This window comes from Microcaecilia unicolor, chromosome 9, assembly GCF_901765095.1.
Source record: "Microcaecilia unicolor chromosome 9, aMicUni1.1, whole genome shotgun sequence".
Taxonomy (NCBI): Eukaryota; Metazoa; Chordata; class Amphibia; order Gymnophiona; family Siphonopidae; genus Microcaecilia; species Microcaecilia unicolor.
In genome coordinates, this window is record NC_044039.1 from 97,582,399 (window position 1) to 97,603,604 (window position 21,206).

Here is a 21,206-nt window from a genome sequence, read left to right on the forward strand (position 1 = left end):
ACCAGACTCTCCATCAGTTTGATAACTAGAGGTATCGAAGCCACTGGACGATAGTTGGAGATGACATCTGGCTTGATCTATAAATTCTTTGGGATTGGGGTGAGAAGGATGTTTCCATGGCCTGGCGGGAAAAAACCTGCGCTTAACATATAATTGAGGTAACAAGTCAATTCTTCAATGTAACATTTTGGTGCAACTTTTAGGAGGTGGGTCGGACATACATCTAATCTGCAGCTTTTATAATGGATATGATCCTGTCATGGTTGGGTCACAGGTATTGCAAGCACATGAGTGGATATAGTCCTTTTGCACCAGAAATTCCTCTTGAAGCCACTGGGGATCTTCTGGAAAAATAGTTGCAGTGAATCAAACAATGGTGACAAAAATACCCCAGCTGAGTGTTCAAGGCTGAAAAATGGCCAAAAGTGAGCAAATGAGAAGTTGTGAAACATGATTGTTATGCTAACCTGCTACAGAGATACACTTTTTCAAAGCTGAGAGTTGTAATAAAGTACAAGAAATCTCTGGCATTGAGTCTCGTACATGGGATGTAGGTAAAATTTATTTTATTTTGTCTCAATTAGAATTATACAGGTTACTACTAGTACTTATCATTTCTATAGTGCAACTAGACGTACACAGCGATGTACACTTGAACATGAAGAGACAGTCCCTGCTCGACAGAGCTGCAATCTAATCGGAACAGACAAACAGGACAGATAAGGGAATGATAAAACAGACTTAAGTAGCAATTTTAATTATGTTCTTAAAGTACATGTAAAAAAATTGCAATGTTGTTTAACTGTAAGATGTTGCCCTATATGTTTTCACATTGAATCAATAAAATATATTTGCTTAGCTTACCCTTGTTTACTTTCTTTTTGCTTTGCTGTCTTAGCTGCCAGCCCCAGTACTGTTCAAAGTGTCTGTTTAATTGAATTATCATTATAGTACATCTAATGATATTTGTTTCTCTCTCTCTGAATAGAAGCCTCTCACCATGGCTCAGGATGTAATCCCTGCTGAACCCCTCTTAGGTGGGGTCTATCCCTCCATGGCATATCCTTCTACTCCCTCTGCTGGGACTAGAGACCTCTTTCTTCAACTGTTTCCCATTAATTCCCATTTATTTCTGTGGCTGTTGCCCCAAAATACCCCTTTTATAGGATCTGTGCCCATGGTTGTGACCTTAAGCTGTATGGAAATAACCTTCTACATCATAGTTCTTCCATGATTTTAGAGTAAACAACTTCTACGTAGATATGTTCTGGTATAGCAGATTGAATCAATAAGTGCTGTTAGTTCAATTCTCCTAATATGACAATTCAGGCCCGGTTTGTAACAACTAAGCAGCAAAACCTAATTTGATCTAATTTCCTATAGTTTGTAGGTCCATAAAGCCACCCAAAAATAAAACATAACAGTGGAAACAAACAAACAAAAAAAACTTAGTTCATTGGAAAAGTTTTTTGCTGGTTTCTAACACCAAATACAAGGCAAGAGTAACAGGATAGGAATTTTGTTGTGAATATAAAAGTTTGAGGTGCTGAGGCAACAGATTTAAAAACAGGGCCAATTGGCTCTGCAGGAAAGAACAGACTGAGAAGGAGGTCATGAAGACAGTGGCAGGCATGCATATGCGGTGAGACGGCCCAAACATTTCTAGAAAAGTTGTGGAGGGTACCATTTTCCATGCCGGGCTCTATCAGTGACATAACGCATATATGAGATTCACAGCCCTGCTTATCCTTGGAGAAACCAACATACCCAAGGTGACAGAGAATATCTGTGATAAAGGTAAAATTAGAGCTGAGATAGGCAGCAAAAGAGGGACTTGCCCAATGTCATACAGATGGGAGGGTCAAACACACACATCATATGCGTCCTCTGAACTTTGTAGTTCAATCTCAGTAGTAACTGAAATGGCTGTCTGAACATCTATCCAGCCCTGCATTTGCTATCCTGACAAAAATGGGAGAAATACAAAATTAATACTGTACCTCTCTATGCTCTTTGAGTTTCTTCTGCCATATTGCATGAGCAGCTTGAATGTGATTGTAGTGACTCACATAGCAGCTGGCAATAAGGACATGGCAAAGTGTAGTACCATGGTTCATGGCTTCTAGAACTTTCTCTACATGATTCAGAGATACCTCAGCTTCAGCATGAATTCCACCAGTGACAAGCTGCATGGTGCATGGGACCAGAGCAATCTGTCCAGCACAGAATATTATCTCTCCTTCAATCTAAAAGGTAAAAACAAAATGGAACAGATACCTCAGTACATTTTTAGCTGACGGTTAGGGGCCCTTTTACTAAGCTGCGTAAGCTTCTACATGCGGCCAACACAAGCCAAAATGGAGTTACTGCCTGACTACCGCATGGCTATTGCGGTAATTTCATTTTTGGCGCACGTCCGATACGCATGTCCAAAAAATATATTTTTAATTTCAGATGCGCGCCAAGTGGCATTTGACACGTGTAGGTCATTACTGCCCGGTTATCGCGTGAGTCTTTACTGCTAGGTCAATGGCTGGTGGTAAGGTCTCAGACCCAAAATGGATGCGCTGCAATTTTCATTTTGCCGCATGTCCATTTTCAGGAAATTTTTTTTAAAAAAAGCATTTTTTACAGGCCTGCTGAAAAATGGATCAGCGCAAGCCCAAAATGCACACTTACGGTACCGCAAGCCATTTTTATCACGTATTTGTAAAAGGACCCCTTAATGACTTGAGATTTTTTTTTTGGTCAGGCTGCAAATTAGATTTTAAACCAACATAGTAGCACATTCCTCACATATCCCATTGTTGTGGGAGAAGCCAGCATTTGTAGTGCACTGGTCCCCCTGACATGCCAGGACACCAACCGGGCACCCTAGGGGGCAGTGCAGTGGACTTCAGAAATTGCTCCCAGGTACATAGCTCCCTTACCTTGTGTGTGCTGAGACTCCCAACCCCCCCCCCCCCAAAACCCACTACCCACAACTGTACACCACTACCATAGCCTTTATGGGTGAAGGGGGGCACCTAGATGTAGGTACAGTGGGTTTGTGGTGGGTTTTGGAGGGCTTGCTATTTCCTCCACAAACATAACAGGTAGGGAGGGGGGGATGGGACTGGGTCTGCCTGCCTGAAGTGCACTGCACCCACTAAAACTGCTCCAGGGACCTGCATACTGCTGTGATGGACCCGAGTATGACATCCGAGGCTGGCAATCAATATTTTTAAAGATGTTTTTTGAGGGTGGAAGGGGGTTAGTGACCACTGGAGGAGTAAAGGGAGGTCATCCCCGATTCTCTCCAGTGGTCATCTGGTCAGTTCGGGCACCTTTTTGTGCTTTGGTCGTAAGAAAAACACGACCAGGTAAAGTTGTCCAAGTGCTCGTCAGGGACGTCCTTGTTTCTTTCGATTATGGATCGAGGACGTCCTAGTGTTATGCACGCCCAAGTCCCGCCTTCGCTACGCCCCCTTGAACTTTGGCTGACCCTGCGACGGAAAGCAGTTGGGGACGTCCAAAATCGGCTTTCGATTATACCGATTTGGATGACCCTGTGAGAAGGACGTCCATCTTCCGATTTGTGTCAAAAGATGGGTGTCCTTCTCTTTCGAAAATGAGCCCAATTGGGTCCTACAAAGTTTTGTGGTAGGTGGAAATTATCTATAAACATCGGAGATATGAAGCTGGGGCATAAGGACGAAGGAGGAGGTAGGACAGTGCTGCCAGGTGGGCCATAAATAAAATATGGTTCTAGTGAGGTAGTAGGAAATTTTCTTCTTGTTCCATTGCTGTGAATTAAGTGGGTTCCACTTGCCTGTCTGAATTCTACATGCCTGTTTCAAGAGAGGCTGCGGCTGATAAATAACACTGTCATGTTGGTTTTGTCGCATAGAATCTTGTTTTCGGCTACCATCCATACTTAATTAGTTTTCTTTCGGTGGGGGGCCTCTCTGCTTTAAGACACATTGCTATAAAGGCATATTAGGCTTATATGAAAAAGAGCATGATTCTGCCAGGTTTTTCCTACAAAGGGACAGCAGGAGTAATACACAAATAGGTGTTAAATAAAATCTAAACTTTAACCTTGAGGTGCAAATTACTGTATTAACAATCAACTTATGCTAACTGCCTGACTGCAGCTCTTTAGTCAGTCAGGGAATAAGACTTCTGCTGGGGGCTGGACACATGCCCACCTTCTTCAGTTATTCTGACATCTACCTTCCTTTTCTTTTCAGTGATTTCTTTTTGATAAATTGGTTGAGAGGCATTTTGCAGCTGATGAACATATAATAAAACTATTTTAGCCAAGAATCCCTCCTGACCTGCCCGTGGGACATGACATACTCCAAGATGTGCTACTCAATCAAACCCGATCTTTTGAGGGCAATGCAAATTCTGACAAACTCCATCATTTCGCATTATACACTTCATGCTAATCTCCTTCATGAATGCAAATTGTCAGGGCTTGCTACTTCTGTCTGACTGAATGATAGTGAAAGAACAGTGGTTAATACCCCCAACCTCCATGACCAACTTCAATCTCAGCTGCTATCATGCCTGTCCTATAAGCAAACCTCTCTACAGCATGCTAACCTAAGATATCTGTGGCCCCCATCCCTGACACCATAATTATTACTGTATGTGTAATATGTGTGTGTATATATGAATGTTTCTCTCATACATATTTATATATATATATATATATATATATATATATATATATATATATATATATATATATAATATAGGTAGAGAGAGACATAGATTATAGATATATATAAGGATATAAACACAAACATATATGTACATATACCCAGTTTGTGAATTTTCTTGACATTATTGTTTCTATTTCTGATTTGGGCATTTTCTCTACAAACATTTTTAGGAAAGATATAGATAGAAATACTATAATACCGGTTATCGCAGTTATCACCCTAAGTCATTGCGCAATAATATCCCTGTGGGACAGCTTCTTCATCTTAAATGATTGTGCTCTACTATGGCTCAATTTAAAGAACAAGTTATAAAGATATTCAATTGTTTCATCCAGTGGGGATATCCAGCCTTGACCGTGAAGAAAGCATACAAGAGTGCAATATATGCTCAACAGGAATGGCTGCTGAAACCTCAGCCTAAAGATTAGAATAATCCCTTGGTGTGTAAACTTCCATACTCTTCGTGGATTTTTACTGTGTGATCTATAATTCAAAAATACTGGCATGTGCAGAGTGTGCACCCACAGTTGCGGGAGATACCCAAGTTTGCACATACAAGGCACCGCAATATTGGGGAAATGCTTTCCAATCCAGCACAACGTGTGGTCAGTCCACATGGACTTTTAAAATATGACCATTGCACCTACTGTCAAGTATGTGTTTGTCACGCTTCTCACAGAACCTCTGGGTAGTGAGCCCTTGGACCACTGCCGAGGGCTGGCAGCGGCAGGAGGAATCACCCGAACACAGACAAGGCAGAACAGATGTACCAGCAACTTCAGGACTGGAACTACCAGGCGAGGACTGCAGCCAAGGCAACGCAAGCTGGAGCAAGCAGGACAGGAAGACAGCCCAAACTTCACCTGCACTTAACCGCCGTTCCTCAGGGGGTTGAGCCCCTGGGTGCAGGTGGCCGACAGGACTTACCGGACAGGGCAAGAAGGCAGAACTGCAGGAACAGCAGCCAGCAGGCGAACAGCAGGTACTTCCAGAAAACACACCGGGGTTCCAGGCAGGCAGCAAGCAGCAGACAAAACCAGAAAACAAGCCGGGTCTGGGTGGGCAGCAGACAGAAGAATAAACCGGGAGACAAGCAGGGTCAAAACCAAAATCAGGAAATAGCACAGCAGCACTGCAACAAACTCTCACCAAAGGAAACTCCTCTGAGGACCTCTGTTGCAAGGCAAACTAGAGACCTCCCCAGGTGGTTAATAAAGGCAGCCTACAAGGGAGTTCACCCGGTACGGGTACTGCTTAGTTCCAAAAACTCCCAAAACAATCTGGAAGGCTGGAAGATCCAGACCAGCATATCTTCTGGCACATGGGAAATGGTAAACCATCAGTTCAAAGCAGCCACCAGGTCTAACCACCAGGGGCAAGGTGACTGAGAGCAAGGAACCTGGGCACAATTGTGACAGTGTTGGAATGTACCTGTGTTAAACTTCCTCACTCTGACCGGGACTTTATTTTAAAAGGAAGAACTAATTGTGATAGTGCCTGTACTGTATTATGTGCCCATGTGGCCTATATTATATAGATCAAACTCAATCCTGTATTAAACAGCGTATCTGTGAACATCTTAACAATATTCAAACTAACAGGCAGGAAGCCCCATTGACTGTACATTGGACAAACATGAAGCATTCCATTGGGGATTTGTGCTTTGTAATTTTTGCTGCAAGTTGCTGATTTGTAAGGAGCAGTGGTTTATTTTTTATTGGGACACTGTGCGTCCGAGGGGACTGATCAAGGTGGCTGAGTGGATTTGATTACCTTCAGTGGGAGGACCGATGGGGGGGGGGGGGGGGGGGGGGGTGTTTGAATTCATCATCTATGTTTTGATTCTTTGGTCAAGGTGGTGTCATTGACCTCCAGGAGGAGTATCTATTGTTGGCATTTTTTGATGGTTATACGCTTTTTAGTGTACACCACAGAGACTTGGAGCTCCTGCTGGTAAGTAAGCAGCCACTTAATATTTTGAATTAAGGGTCCTGTTTACTAAGGTGAACTAGCATTTTTAGCGAGTATACAAAATTAGTGCGCGCTGTGTAGGCACCCATAGGAATATTGTGGGCATCTACACAGTTTGCATGTGCTTAAAACGCTAATGGGCCTCTAACGCGGCTTAGTAAATAGGGCCCTAAGCGTTAAATTTTTGAGAGGGCATTTAATTTTTTAGATGTATGTATTTGTGTTTGAGAATTCTTAATCAATGGTTAAGTGAGAATGTGTTTGTGCTTTGTTTTTTTATTTGTATTTAGATGAGTATATTTCCTCCTGATGAAGCTGATGTGAAACTTGGATCTGGGTTAAAGAAACTGAGGAAATTTTGGAGATTATTGATGAATGGTTAGATTGGCCTGCCACATTGAGGCTCAGTTTCATGGACATAATCACTGGCAACAAGACTGGGGCTGAAATATAGACTCATTGGGGTGGTGACTGTTGTTTATGGTTATGATTATTATGTTGAGTGTATGGTGAAAGTCACTCCATTCTCAGTTGTATTCTTACCTATGGTTAAGCAGGGTACAGTGACTGGTGTCTGATTGAGAACGGGGTTTGTGTCATGATGGTTCTCCTTCAGTCAGTTTATTTTTAATGGTAACTGCATTTTGAACTGAGCACTTACCGTTTCACTTAATTATGTGTTAAGTGTGCAGTGGGGTGAATGTTGTGGATGTGCGTGTTACTTTGGTTTTTATTATTTGGTTATTTGTTTAATGATTAAGCCTGTACCTTATTTTGTTAGTATATATCTAGGTACACAAGTTTTGTCTTTTACATTTCCTTTATAAGTTCTCCTGCAGTGATAACTTTTCTGCTGTCTCCCATCAGCCTCTAACATTGGGAATGTGCTCTATTCTTCCCAGTCTCATCTTTTCTCACTCTGGTCTGTGAATGTTGGGGATATGGGTTGTTTTCAAGGATTGAGCATCTTTGAATTTGAGGAGATAATACAGATGATGCTGAACAAAACATCAACGTTACAAAAAAACCACCAAGGAGTTCTTGAGATAGACCTGGGGGAGCTTACATGGCAAGAAAGTCTTCTTTGGGGGAGTCAGGAGGAAGTCACCTGGCAGGATTCCAGGGTCTTGACTGGGGAAGAGGGGACTCTGCACATGTTTTACAGTTCTGGCCCATTTAAGAAAGGCTTCCTGTGAACATCGAGTTGTGTGTTAGAGGACTGCATTATTCTGGGGAGCAGAACAATGCTTGCAAGGTTGATCTTAATTTGTGTTATTCATTTACCTTGGGAGTCACTAACTTGCGATATTGAGTTATCACAGGTCAGTGGTGTAGCCAGAAGGCAGTTTTTGGGTGGGCCAGTGGGCAGGTTGGGTGGGCATGCATTTCCTCTTCCCTTCCCCCAACCATGAACTTAAAAAATGAAATACTTTAGCTGGTGAAGATCTCTAGCCCACAGACCCCTGTTTAGAAAAGCACAGCAGTCAAAGGCACTGCTCCATGCTAGTGACACTGGCTTTCGGCACCATAGGCATGCTCAGTTCTCATGCATGACATATTCCAATCATTAAATTGAAAATAAAAATGTTTTCTACCTTTGTTGTCTGGTCATGTTATTTTTCTAATCATGTTGTCCCAGTCTCTGGTTTCTGCATTCCTCTGTCTTCTCTCTACATGTCCACCATCCATCTCCCTTCTGTGTCCATGTCTTTATCCTCCCTCTGTGTCCTTGCTCTTATCCTCCCCCATGTCCATCACCTCACCTTTGTGACCCTGCTCTTATCCTTCCCTGTGGCCATAATCTCCCCCTATTCCTTACCTCATGTCCAACATGTCCTGCATCCTGTCCTTCCTTGTGTTCAGATTCTTCTCCCATTCTTTGACTCATGTCCATCAACCCCTCTCTGTGTATCCAAAATCTTCCACCATTCTTCCTTCATAACCAGCATGTCCTCTCTATGTCCTGTTCCTCCCTGTGTCCACCCCCCCCCCCCATTCCTTCTCTTGTGAGCAGCATTCTTTCCCTATATCCCCGACCCCCAATTCAGCATCTCCTCTATTTTCTGTCCTCCTCTGTGTCCTTTTTCCTCACCCCCAATCCAGCATGTCCTCCTCGGTGTCCTTCCTTATGCCCAATTTTCCCCTTCTTGTTCTCTGGCACTCGCAAGTCTTCCTGTCCCCTACAGCAGCTCTCTCCCCTTCAACCGCCAACAGTCCTTACCCATTACCACTACTAAACCCAGCAACGATGCAGTCCTTGGAAGGCGGCGCGGGACCTCCCAGCCACGTCACGCTGATGACTCTGTGGTGTCTCACCCCTAAGACACAGATTTCCTGTTTCTGTGAGGGCGGGAGCCTGCCCTCTCAGAAACAGGAAGTTCGTGTCGGGCGCTGCAGAGCCATCAGCGTAACATGACGTGGCTGGGAGGTCCCGCGCTGCCTTCTCCAGTTCCACAGACTACATCATTCATTGCCGTGGCGGGTCCTCGAGCAGCAACATACCATCCTTTTGCAGTGATCCGATTCCTCTCTCCCACCCCTGCCGAAGCGCCTGCCTTGCACTTTGTAGACGTGGCGTCCTGCTCCAGAGCTCTCCCGCCTCCGCACTGATGTAACTTCCTGTTTACACAGAGACAGCAGAGAGAAGGCCCCGGAGCAGGACGCTGCCTCTGAGCTGCTGCCAGGCAGCGCCGATAATAAAGTGCAAGCGCCGCGGCAGGGGTGGGAGAAGGTGAGAAAGAAATGGATGTATTTCTGGGTGGGCCTGAGGCAAAATTGGGTGGGCCCAGGCCCACCAGTAGCTACGCCCCTGTCACAGTTTAGTGACCCTTGTGGGAAACTAAGCTGCAATAAAATGCAAGATTTGGACAATTTGCTGGAATTATTTAGGGAGTATGGGGACTTTGCGGGATTTCAGGTCAACTTCTCAAAATCTTTGGCACTAACAACATCGGATAAAGTGCGGGGGGAGTGGGGAGAGGGGTTCCCATTAAAGTGGGCTAACGAAAGTTTGACATACTTAGGGGTGCAGATTGCCATGTAAACTACGGCCTTCTATGGTCTTAATTTTACCAGGTTGCTGGACAACATGAGGCATAGGTTGCAAAAATGGGCAGTCTTACCGCTCTCGTTACATGGCAGAATTCAGTTGTTTCGCATGGCGGAATTCCCCAGGTGGCTGTATGTTTTGCAAGTTTTACCGTTACGTTTGAGAACCAAGGATCTTAGGCAATTTCACAAGCATCTACGACAGTTTATCTGGGGGGGGAAAAAGCCCAAACTATCATTGGAACTCTTAATGGGATCTTGGAGGGTGGGAGGTATGGGGATCCCAGACATTAAAAAATACAATCAAGCATGTTTGCTACGACACCTGAGAGACTGGTTGTTAGATAAGCAGGATTTCACCCCAAGGGAGTTGGAACAGGCTTTTTTTCGCACCATTTCACATACATTACCTACTGCATGGCCCCCAAAGCTCGGTGCCCCATAAATTTAAGGATAGTTTACTATTAGGTCCTATGAGGGCGGTTTGGAAGGATTTGAATGGGTACTGGGGATTGGCAGCGGATACATCTGATATGCTGCCATTGCAAGGTAATCCTGCGTTCACACCTGGTACTGAGAATAAGGTATTTAGAAGGTGGGCATTTATGGGTATAACAAGATTAGAACATGTATTGGGGACTAGAGGGGGGCTGATGAATCTGGGGGCGTTGGGGGTCGGCATAGATGTTAGCCATGAGTTTGCACATCAGCAATTAGCCCACTATGTCAGAACCCTGAATGTGGAACAGTTGAATAGTGGGCATGGGAGGAAGGTAAGGGAATTTTTTAAAGAAATCCCGGGGTCACGGATCTCGATCTCAAGTTTGCATAAGCGACTGTGGGAGTTGAGACCCCAGAGAGATACAGAAGTAATTACAGCCCGTTGGGCTCGAGACATGCAGAGACCTAGTTTGAATTTGGATTATACAAAGCTGGTGTCCCGTATACCAGGGATCTCGGTACATGCGACTCTGAGGGAATGCCAATTTCGTATCCTATACAGAGCATACATGACTAAACCACAGGTGTTCAAGATGGGAGGGGTACCGGATCCATTATGCTCTAAGTGTCAACAGCGGGAAGGTACACTGTATCACTGCCTGTGGGAGTGCCCGGGTACACAAAGATATTGGCAATTGATTATAAAGTATTTGGAAGGCTTGGTAAAATCTAGAATAAGCTGCACTCCTCTGGGGATTTTATTCGACAAATATGAACTCTTTGTTTTACAGCGGGGGGGCCAAAGGCAATTGATTCGTAAGGCCTGCCTGATAGGGAAGAAGGTGATCCTGAATGGGTGGCTGACGGTAGACCCACCAGATTTTTGGCATTGGAGAAACAGATTTCATGATTTGCTGCTGCATGAACGCCGGGCGGTGGGACCCTCGCAAAAGAAAAGAACACGTTTTTTGGAGGTCTGGGGGCCTTATGTTCAGTCCCTATCGCCCAGAGCACGAAGCTTAGTACTAAATGGGTTCTAGGTTTTTTTTTTTTTTTAGGGGGCTTTGTGGCTTAGGAATGAAGCTCAAAGAAGAATGGGAGGTGATAAGAAAAAACCCTCCCAGTTGTTTTATATTTCTCATACGGGCCCTCTACCAGTTTTTGCGATGGGGTCAAGTGGTCTTATAATGTATAAGGTCAGGAGCTTAGGTTATAGATCATAATCTGTGTGCTTTTCGAGCGATTGATTGGATGGGGGAGGGGGGAGGGACTGTTCATGCACGTCAAAGGTTATCAATGAGGTAAATGTCAGCTTTTGCTTAGTCTGATTGGTTAAAGGTTTTTGATCCATTGTAAATTGAAATGGAGGGAGGCATTCTTTGTTACATTATCAATCACATTTGTTGGAATTTAATTTAGGGGGGGGAAGGGGTGGGTGGGGGGAGGGGAAAATTTGTATAAGTGACTGGAGTTATGACATGGATAATGTGAAAACGGTCTCTTTTCAGAGCATACTCTGTATTAGTTCTGTTACAATTAATAAAAAGATTTAAATATAAAATGCAAGATTTTACTGTGGTTTAGTAACTTCCCCTCTAACTATTTTTAATATAAACTCTTAATAGGTTTCATTTCTTGCAAATTATTTATATCACAGTTTATATACCATTCTATCTTACATTCTAGGTGGCTCACATCTGTAATTTCAAACATAGAACATCTGACATCGTACAAACATGACACTGTACAATCCTAAAAATATATACTAGAAATACATTCCAATATATAGAATATCCTCCCCCTCAAAATTCAGAGATCACAATCCTTATAATCACTGAACCCTCACTCCTATTCCAAATCAAAGGCACTGCTAAACAGAAAAGCTTTAAGGGGCCCTTTTACTAAGCTGCACAGGCACTTACGCATGCCCAACATGCGCCAATTTGGAACTACCACCCGGCTATCGCGTGGCCCGGGCGGTAATTTCATTTTTTACTCGCGCCCACTACACATTGGAAATTTTCTGGCGCATTGCGCTAACCAGGTAGTAATAGGCATTGTACACGCGCTGACGATTAGCCCCGGTTAACGCGTGAGACCTTACCACCAAGTCAATGGGTGGTGGTAAGGTCTCAGGCCCAAAATGGATGCGTGCCAATTTTCATTTTGCCACACATTCATTTTTGGCCCCGCCCAAAAGTCCTATTTTGCAGGTGTGCTGAAAAATGAACATGCGCGTGTCCAATACACGTACCGACACCAGCGCAGGCTACTTTTCTGCACACCTTAGTAAAAGGACCCCTAAGTTCATCCGGAATTGTAAATAATTTCTCAGATTATGAATTTTCTCAGGAAGCTGATTCCACATTCTAGCACCCTTCACGTGAAACATTCTTAACCGATTGTCATTTAACCATACATGCTTCACCGATGAAACATCCTGCAACAATTGTCCACTAGAACGGAGGGGCAGCTGTGTACAATAAATTTTGAACATAGCTGATAAAATCTGAAGCATCTCTTCTGTTAATACATTTATAAATGAGAGTCAGAATCTTAAATCTCAAACGCCACTTTACCAGTAACCAATGAAATCTCATTAAAACTGGGGTAATATGTTCAAATCTATTTACCACTGCCTCATTAATCTCAGCTCTACCCACTTAATCTAGCTCTCCTTAACCATGTTTTCACTTTTTTTTTCTCTCAAACTCTTTCCTTTGCTTTTTTGCCTGTGTACCTTGTAGTATGTCTTGAACAGATCTGAAGCACTAAGGCATAGGGACTGTTCACTGGGTGTCTCTGCATAAATCTGGTAGACACTATACAAATTATGATAAGAAGTAGTCGTTCATGCACAAAAACTGAGAAACCAAATTACAGAATCATTTTGAAACTGATCCAATAGGTGGCAGTATTGCTACATGAACAACTACAATTTTTGTATTACTGTTCCAGATGTGCACCATAAAAATAAACAGGTTAATTCCCAAGGAAACAGGTACTTTATCTAGTGATACAGTTCATTTATAATATTCAAACTCAAACATAAAAATTTTACAATAGGCCTGATTATTCTTCTAGGAGGGGCTGCCACTGGCTATAATAGGCTACGGAAAAGAAGTAAACAAGACAAAAGAAGAATAATAATAATAAGCAAAGTTTTTACATACTGTCACCTACCATTAACTCAAGATGGTTTACAATAAAAAATGAACATTGTTTAATCTAACCATTGATTAAAAAAAACAATTTGAAAATTGCCTTTTTCTGAATAATTCAATCTCTGCAAATAAACAAGAATGCATAATCATGTACAGAAGTACACTCAAATAGGAAGTCAATTAAAATGTCTAAAGAATATCCATGTCTTCAACAATATCCTGCATTTCCAGAATCAACTGTAAACTAGAATTTTTCAACCAGTGTTGGTTGAACATAAGTGAACACAAACTGTTTTTAAACAGGAATTCAATTGCATAAAAACATACATAAATTGGTATAACAGAAATTGAACTGCATGTACTGGTACCATAACAAATATACCAGTCAATATTCAGCCAGCAATGGTCAGCGGTTTTTATACAAGCTGACAGCCATAGGCATAATTAGGTCTCAATATTAAATGTCAGGCCATGTCTAGGCACTGGCAGTGAATATCGGGCTAAGACTGACCAAGAATGTGCTGTCCTAACTTATGCAGGTCCCAGCCAATATTCCGTTAGGATCTACATAAGATCCATTTATGCAAATCTCAGCTGAATATTGACCAGGATCTGCATAATGCGCTGTGCCAGTCTGATAGCCCCCCCTCCACCTCTCAATCCCCTTACCATGGGCCCCCCATCCATCTTTAAAGCAGAAGCCCCTCCACCAGGGGCGTAGCCAGACCTCGTGGTGGGAGGGGGCCAGAGCCTGAAGTGGGTGGGCAATTTTGGTCTGTCGCCCCGTCGCTGCTCCCCCCACTGCCTCCCCGCCGCCCTGCCGCTCCCCATCCACTGCTGCAGAAAATAGCTTGGTTGGTGGGGGTCCCCAACCCCCACCAGCTGAAGCCTTCTCCAGCGCTGGTCTCCGGTGCCGCCGTGTTGCCTGCCCAGCTCTCTCTTGCCCCTAACATCCTGTACGCTCCTTTTAGTAAAATTGCTCAATTTCACTAAAAGGAGCGTGTAGGATATGAGGGGGCAGACATAGCAGGGCAAGCAACGTGGTGCGCTGAACAACCCCCGCCAACAAAACCAAGGGCCCAAAGGAAATTTGAGGAGGCCCAGGCCCCCATGGCCCACGTAGCTACGCCACTGCCCTCCGCTATCTCAAGCTCCACCCTTCACCCCTCCCCTCTGGACCAACCCAGAGTCTCCCGCTCCATGGTGTCTAGTGAGATGGAGTGCTTCCCTTTTCCGCTCCTGCCCTGTCAGATCAGAGCCTCAAAATGTCAATGCCCCAAGAAGTAATTTTGCGGTGATAAGACTGTTGCTGTAATAGATGAACCACTTCGATAAGAGTGTTATTGACATAGATAATAGAAGCAGCTTTTAAAGATTGCATGAATTTTTGGTATCAAAGTAAGTGATGACTCTAATAGTGTTCCAAGAACTGTGATTTTAGGGGGGAGATCCTATTTCCCAAAATGGATTTTGATGTCGGGTACATGCTGGCTTGTGAAAGAAGCCCAGATAATCTCTGTTTTACTAGGGTTCAGACAAGCAGAGGCGTAGAAGCGGGGAGGGTGGTGCAAGTAGAATGATCGCTACCTAAAATGGATTTTTGAATGAAATGGTGCCTATATGGATTGTTTCTTCAGCCTCATACCAGTGCCTATTTTACAAAAGTTCTGCTCCCCCTGATGACAAAACCTGGCTATGCTTCTGCAGACAACAGTTTATTATTAATAAGAATGGGCAACAAAGTCAGTATTTATTTGTATACTGTCTTAACTGTTACTCTAGGAAAGTGATTTTCAATCTTTTTCATCTCACAGCACACTGACAAGGTGTACAAATTGTCAAGGCACACCATCAGTTTTTTAAGGAGATATATCTATATATTTATATATTATCATTTAACACATGAGTATTAAGGTTGGGTTTAAAGTTCAATAATTACATTTTTAATTATTGTGTCATCTTTATAGTTGAATATTTTTATTGAAGACACAAGTTTGCAAAAGACAACAATATATTTCAAAGGTAACAAAATTAGCCACAAATAACATGCATTCAAAAACAATTTTAAAGCAAATACCCCCTCCCCCACAGTGCTGGTAGTGATCACATCCCTTCACTGCATCTGCTCTGTAGGTCTGTAGGCCTAAATTCCTTTATAATAGACTCCCAGCAGGCACACATTTATAGAACTATCCCCTTAATGACAAAGTAATGAGATCGCACCAAATAGACACAATCTGAATTTCACACAATTTTCACTATGCAATAATCTGGTTAAAATTTGAGATGAGAACTAGCAAACTGCCACAGAAGCACACACATCAAAATCAAGGCCTCACTATAATTGAGCCAGTTAACAATGTATGGCCACGTTAAAGTAGATTTAGTATGAAGGTTCCATTAACTTCCTCATGGTATCTGGGTACACAAACTGGGAAATTTAGCCTGTTTGTTTTTCCCTTACCTTTTTTCCTGTAGCGGTCAGTGGCAGTGGTGGGGGGCAGTGATTCAGACAGCTAACCTGAGTCTTCTCTCTGATGCTTCACGCCTATGCTGTCCACTTACACTGACCACTAAGGAAGAAATCTTATAATGCTGGGGACATGACAGGAGTGAAGAAAACTTCCACGGCATACCTGGGGAGCAGCCACGGAACACCAATGCTGCTCTAGGCGTTTTACAAGAGTAAAGGACCACAAAATTAGTAACACAGTGTTTTAAAAATAAGAATACAAAGTTCAAACAGTCTCATGATTGAAATTACAAATAGAATACAAACATCTAAGCATAAAATAAAAAGCTAGATTTTAAGCAATTTTCTAACCTGAAATAATTGCTTTCCAAATGTAATTTAATGCAACTTTGGAAAACAATTTCCCAACAGGTCGATTTTTTCTTTATACTTAAGGAAGGGGGTAATTTACCTTGATGTAAATAAATCAAATGAGGCAGTCAGGATCTTGCCTGAAATATCAATTAATCTGACAAATAACAGATTCTGTATATGGCGCGTGGAGGTGTGTGTATAAATTAGTGCATGCACCTAAACTACGCATGCGTCTTAATTGTTTTACGCACCACTTAGTGTTAATTGGCTGATAAATGACCAATTAGCAACATTAATATGCCTTAACTTACACTCGTGCTTTGCTAAGCGTATTCTGCAAAGTGGCAAGTGTAAATTCCGAAGTGCACAGTTCAAATCCCCACGCATGCAGCCAAAATGGGGGTGCAGTCATGGCTGGACTGTGGGAGAGCCAGGCCTATCAATCAAATCGACATGCACTGTTTCAGAATTTGTAACAGCACGTGTAGATGTAGGTGTGGACATATAAGCCAGCTTTTCACTGGAGTAAATGGATGCACCTAGATTTAGGCACATCCGCCTGGCCCAGACGCATTCTATATATTACGCCTAGGTGACTCTAGATGATGTGCCTAGATTCTAGGCGCAATATATATAGAATCTAGCCCTAAGGCCTTACAAAATGTTGAAACAAAGGCAAGATAATTTAAATTTAATTTTTGCAACTATTGACAACCCCTGTAATGTTTTCAATAGTTACATTATCCTATCAAATTTATTTTTATGAAGAATGACCTTAGCTGCCATATTTTGAATTAACTGAAGCCCAGCCAAGAGTTTATTTAAAAGAAAGTCCCAGAGAGAGAATATTGCAATAATCAATTTGGGACAAAATTATCACTTGATCTACAAAGTAAGAGGCTAAGGAAGTACGGTCTCCTGAAGAAGTACAAATGAAATACGGCCAGATATACCGAGCCAAATTGACAAGTTAAAAAGTGATAAATCACCTGGACTGGATGGTATACACCCCAAGGTACTGAAAGAATTCAAACATGAAATTGCTGATCTACTGCTAATGAAATGTAACCTGTTGTTAAAATTGTCCGTAGTACCTGAAGATTGGAGGGTGGCCAATGTAATGCCAATTTTTAAAAAGGGTTCCAGGGGTGATCCATGGTTTAATGGGTTCAGGCAAGGAAAGTTTTGCCTCACCAATCTGCTTCATTTCTTTGAAGGTGTGAATAAACATGTGGAAATAGGTGATCTGGTTGATGTAGTGTATTAGAAAACTTTTGACAAAGTTGCTCATGAGAGACTCCTGAGAAAATTAAAGAATCATGGGATAGGAGACAGGGAGGATGACAGTGCTAGCCACATAGAGATGGGAGAGGAGGAAAGGTGGGTGTAGGGAGTTGAAGCTCTGTCTTGACCACATTCAGTTTCAGGTGGCAGTGGGACATCACGGCAGTAATGTCAGGCAAGAAGGCTGAGGCTTGGGTCTGGATTCCTGGTGAAATTCCAGGAGTCAAGAGGTAGATTTGGGAGTTATCAGTGTACAAATGGTACTGAAAACCAAAGGAGATCAGAGCATGAAGGGAACAAATCCCAAGACAGAGCCTTGAGATACACCAACTGATAGTGGGATAGCATACACTGGGAGAGCATATACTGAAAGTGCATTTGGGAGAGAGAAAAGGAAAAACAGAACACAGCCTTGAAATCCAAGTGATTACAGCGTATCAAAAAGTAGGTGGTGATCAACAGAGTCAAAAGAAGAGTACAGATAAAGAAGAATGAGGATTGAGTAAAGGAACTTGTATCTGGCCAGGAAGAAGTCACAAGACTTTGGCCAGAGCTGTATCTGTAGAATGTAGAGAGCAAAAGCTAGAGAGTGGAGTGCATTAAGAATAGTTTGAGACAGGATGCAAGTCTGAGCTCCTAGCTCTGTCCACCAAAGAGCTAAAAGTTTAGCAATCCACCTTCATCGCCTTAACAGAGCTATCTACTCTGGTGCAAAGTGAAAAGCCACTTGGTCCCAGGCATTCAGTATATCAATGAGAAGAAAAAACTCCACTGACATTCATGACGATATTGTGCTGAACATGAGGCGTGAGGACTGGAAAAATATGATGGATCTAAGTACTGGAATTGAGAGCAGGCGGCTAGTTCGGTGGTACCAGCCACAGGCAGGTTAGATAACACTACTCCTTTGATCATGCATGAGGAGCTCTGTGCACAGTTTGAAGAATTAAAAAAAAAAAAAAAAAAAAAGAGCTCTCTGATGACAAGGGAGAAATTAACGATCACATGGCCAAACTGCAGGCTGATGTGCAGGAGCTTGGGTACAGAATGAAGAGAAGTCCACTCATGCATGAACAATATGCCTGAGACAGTCTTCAACCTTGGGAAGCAGGCATCTGGTTTAAAAATTGAAGCTTGAGGACTTAAGAGAACAGAACTCGTGCAAAATTTTTAAATCAGAGGTGTCCTGGAGGAGAAGGATTTTGGAGATTGCAAACAAACTGTGGTGGACATTTGTAAAATACTTCTGAGTTCAGGGGAGTCAGATGCCAGAGACTTTGATATGAAAATTGATTGTGCTCAGTTTACCCTGGGTAATTTGCCAAGAGACATTATACTATGCATACACAATTACAGCGTGAAGGAGCAGATGGTGGCAAAGATGAGAGCAACCAAGCAGTTTGAATGGAATGATAATCAGGTCTCTATGTTTGTGGACCTGGCATCAGGGACACTGCAGAAGAGAATGTTTAAAGTGTTACAATGAGACTAGAGAAGCAAGGAGTCTGATATAAATGGCTTTACCTGGTCGGGTTATCTTATATATATAATGGAATATCCAAGTTATTAACCTTCTTGGAGGAGGCTACAAGTGCTTTAAAGGACAGCAGTCTAGTAGCGCTTAATCAAGAGCACACCCTGCAGTGAAACTTAAATGGCAGTAGGTGTCTTCGAGGAATAAGAGACAATGGAGAAGGCAAGAAAAGTGAAATGTGGAAGAACATAGTAACATAGTAGATGACGGCAGAAAAAGACCTGCATGGTCCATCCAGTCTGCCCAACAAGACAAACTCATAAGTGCTAGTTTTTGTGTATATCTTACCTTGATTTGTAACTGTCATTTTCAGGGCACAGACCGTACAAGTCTGCCCAGCACTATCCCCGCTTCCCAACTACCAGATCCGCCTCCCACCACTGGCTCTGGCACAGACCGTATAAGTCTGCCCAGCACTATCCCCGCCTCCCACCACCGGCTCTGGCACAGACCAGCTAACCCACCCCCTTTCCTAGATTAACGTGCCTTGTGAGAAGCCATGAACCCAGGAACGACTCCTCCCATTCTCAAAGCCATTTTTCAGTAAGACAGATGTGGTCAAATTTTAGAATCTCCTGTTTGGGGATATGATACAGAGTTAATCTCCCAGGTCTCAAAGGGGAAGGAGACCCCCTACTATCATACAAACGACAACAGATTTCATTCTTGAAAACAACTTCCCTTCCCTCGACTACCAATAAAACAGAATCACTCAACCCATCCGTGTAAGATGTAGCATTTGGGGAGTAAAGTAAAAGAAAATAGCTACCCACAACAGACATTGGTTGTGATATAAATTTCTCTGGGCTGCAGAAAAGACAAGAACTTGTCCAAGGATATAATATTCCTTATGCAATATCTAATTCGGAGAAATGGTCAATGCCCCTTTCAAATGACTTTGAAGGGTATTAGTGCCCGGGTTGGAGATCAGAGTGAATATGTATGGGTGATGTGTGACAGCATGTTGGAGCTGTATGCATGAGTTGAGTGGGGTCCAAGTGTTTCATTCAAGTTCAGTGTTATTTGTGTAGCACTAAATGAAGGTGAAGAGGGTGAAATGACTGGTATTTATTCTTACTGTACACTGCCTTGAATACATTTCTTCAAAAAGATGGTAAATAAATCCTAAAAATAAACAAATAAATAAAATAAAACAAGGAGTGGAATGTGAGGGGTGAATGTGGAGCTGGCAAAAGAAAAGCTGCTTCAGGCATAGGCAGAAGGCTGGATTGGTCTCCTACTCCTGTTTGCCAGGTTATTGCGTTAACTTTGCTCTGTCAGCCAGCTACATCCTCCTATGTGAAGTATTTCCTATTTCCGCATAGGCAGAAGGGAGTGCAAAAGGAAGGACCCGTGGACTGCAAAGCACAGTTAAAGCGGTAGCATGGCACACAGGAGCAGGAGACAGACTGAGCGAGCGGTAAGCTACTACCAGGTGGGGGTTCAGGGGGAGTCACCCTCAAGATTTTTTCCTCCTGGCCTTACTTGGTCTCTTGGAAGCCCTTTTTTTTAAATGACAATAATAATAAAATAAAGAAAAATTAGGAGAAAAAAAATCAAAAACTGGAAGACTCTTTCCTGGGCCTGAGAGGAGCACAGAAAAAAACTACCGCACCTCAACGCCGAGAAAAGAAAACTGAGGAGGCATGCTTGCTTGGGGGGGGGGGGGGGGGGGGGGGGGAATCTGTCCGCGAATGCGCAGTGTGCGCGCCAGAAGACTCTGGCAAAACTTTGTTTATATTTTGCTTGTAAAATGACGATTCCTGGGCCAACGCGGACGTCGACCCACATGTGAGAACAAGCAGCCTGCTTGTCCTCGGAGAAATATCATAACTTGGACAGAGTTAGGGAAGATTGGGTTTTGTATAAAGAATGAAGAAATATTATATTTATATATATTATATGATATTTATTTATTTATTGCTTACAAAGCACTGTCATGGCATAGCCATGTCAGGTTACATCATACAATTGGTGTTACAAGAAGTTAAAGAAGGCAAAAGGATTTGTTCAAGCATTAGAAGGAAAGTATATTCTGAGTAAAGGTGTTATATTATAGTTGGATAGGTGTTGTATTATAGCTAGTTAAGGGTTCTCGTGGTAGGCTTTGTTAAAGAGGTAAGTCTTCAAGGCTTTGCGGAAGTTAGTTAAAGTTTTAATTGTTCAAGCCTAATCAACTATATCAAATCCTTTAATTTCTTCTCAACGTAACAAGAGAACAGTAT

General features: G+C 42.7%; 1 protein-coding gene across 1 annotated transcript in view; it reads right to left on the reverse strand.

Annotated features, from left to right (window-relative positions):
• DPH6 (diphthamine biosynthesis 6) overlaps positions 1 to 21,206 on the reverse strand; it is a 211,638-nt gene that overhangs the window by 24,057 nt on the left and 166,375 nt on the right. Inside the window, exon 13 of the mRNA XM_030215158.1 lies at positions 2,001 to 2,246. Coding sequence (XP_030071018.1) covers positions 2,001 to 2,246 — 246 coding nt within the window. The remainder of the gene's footprint in view (positions 1 to 2,000; positions 2,247 to 21,206) is intronic.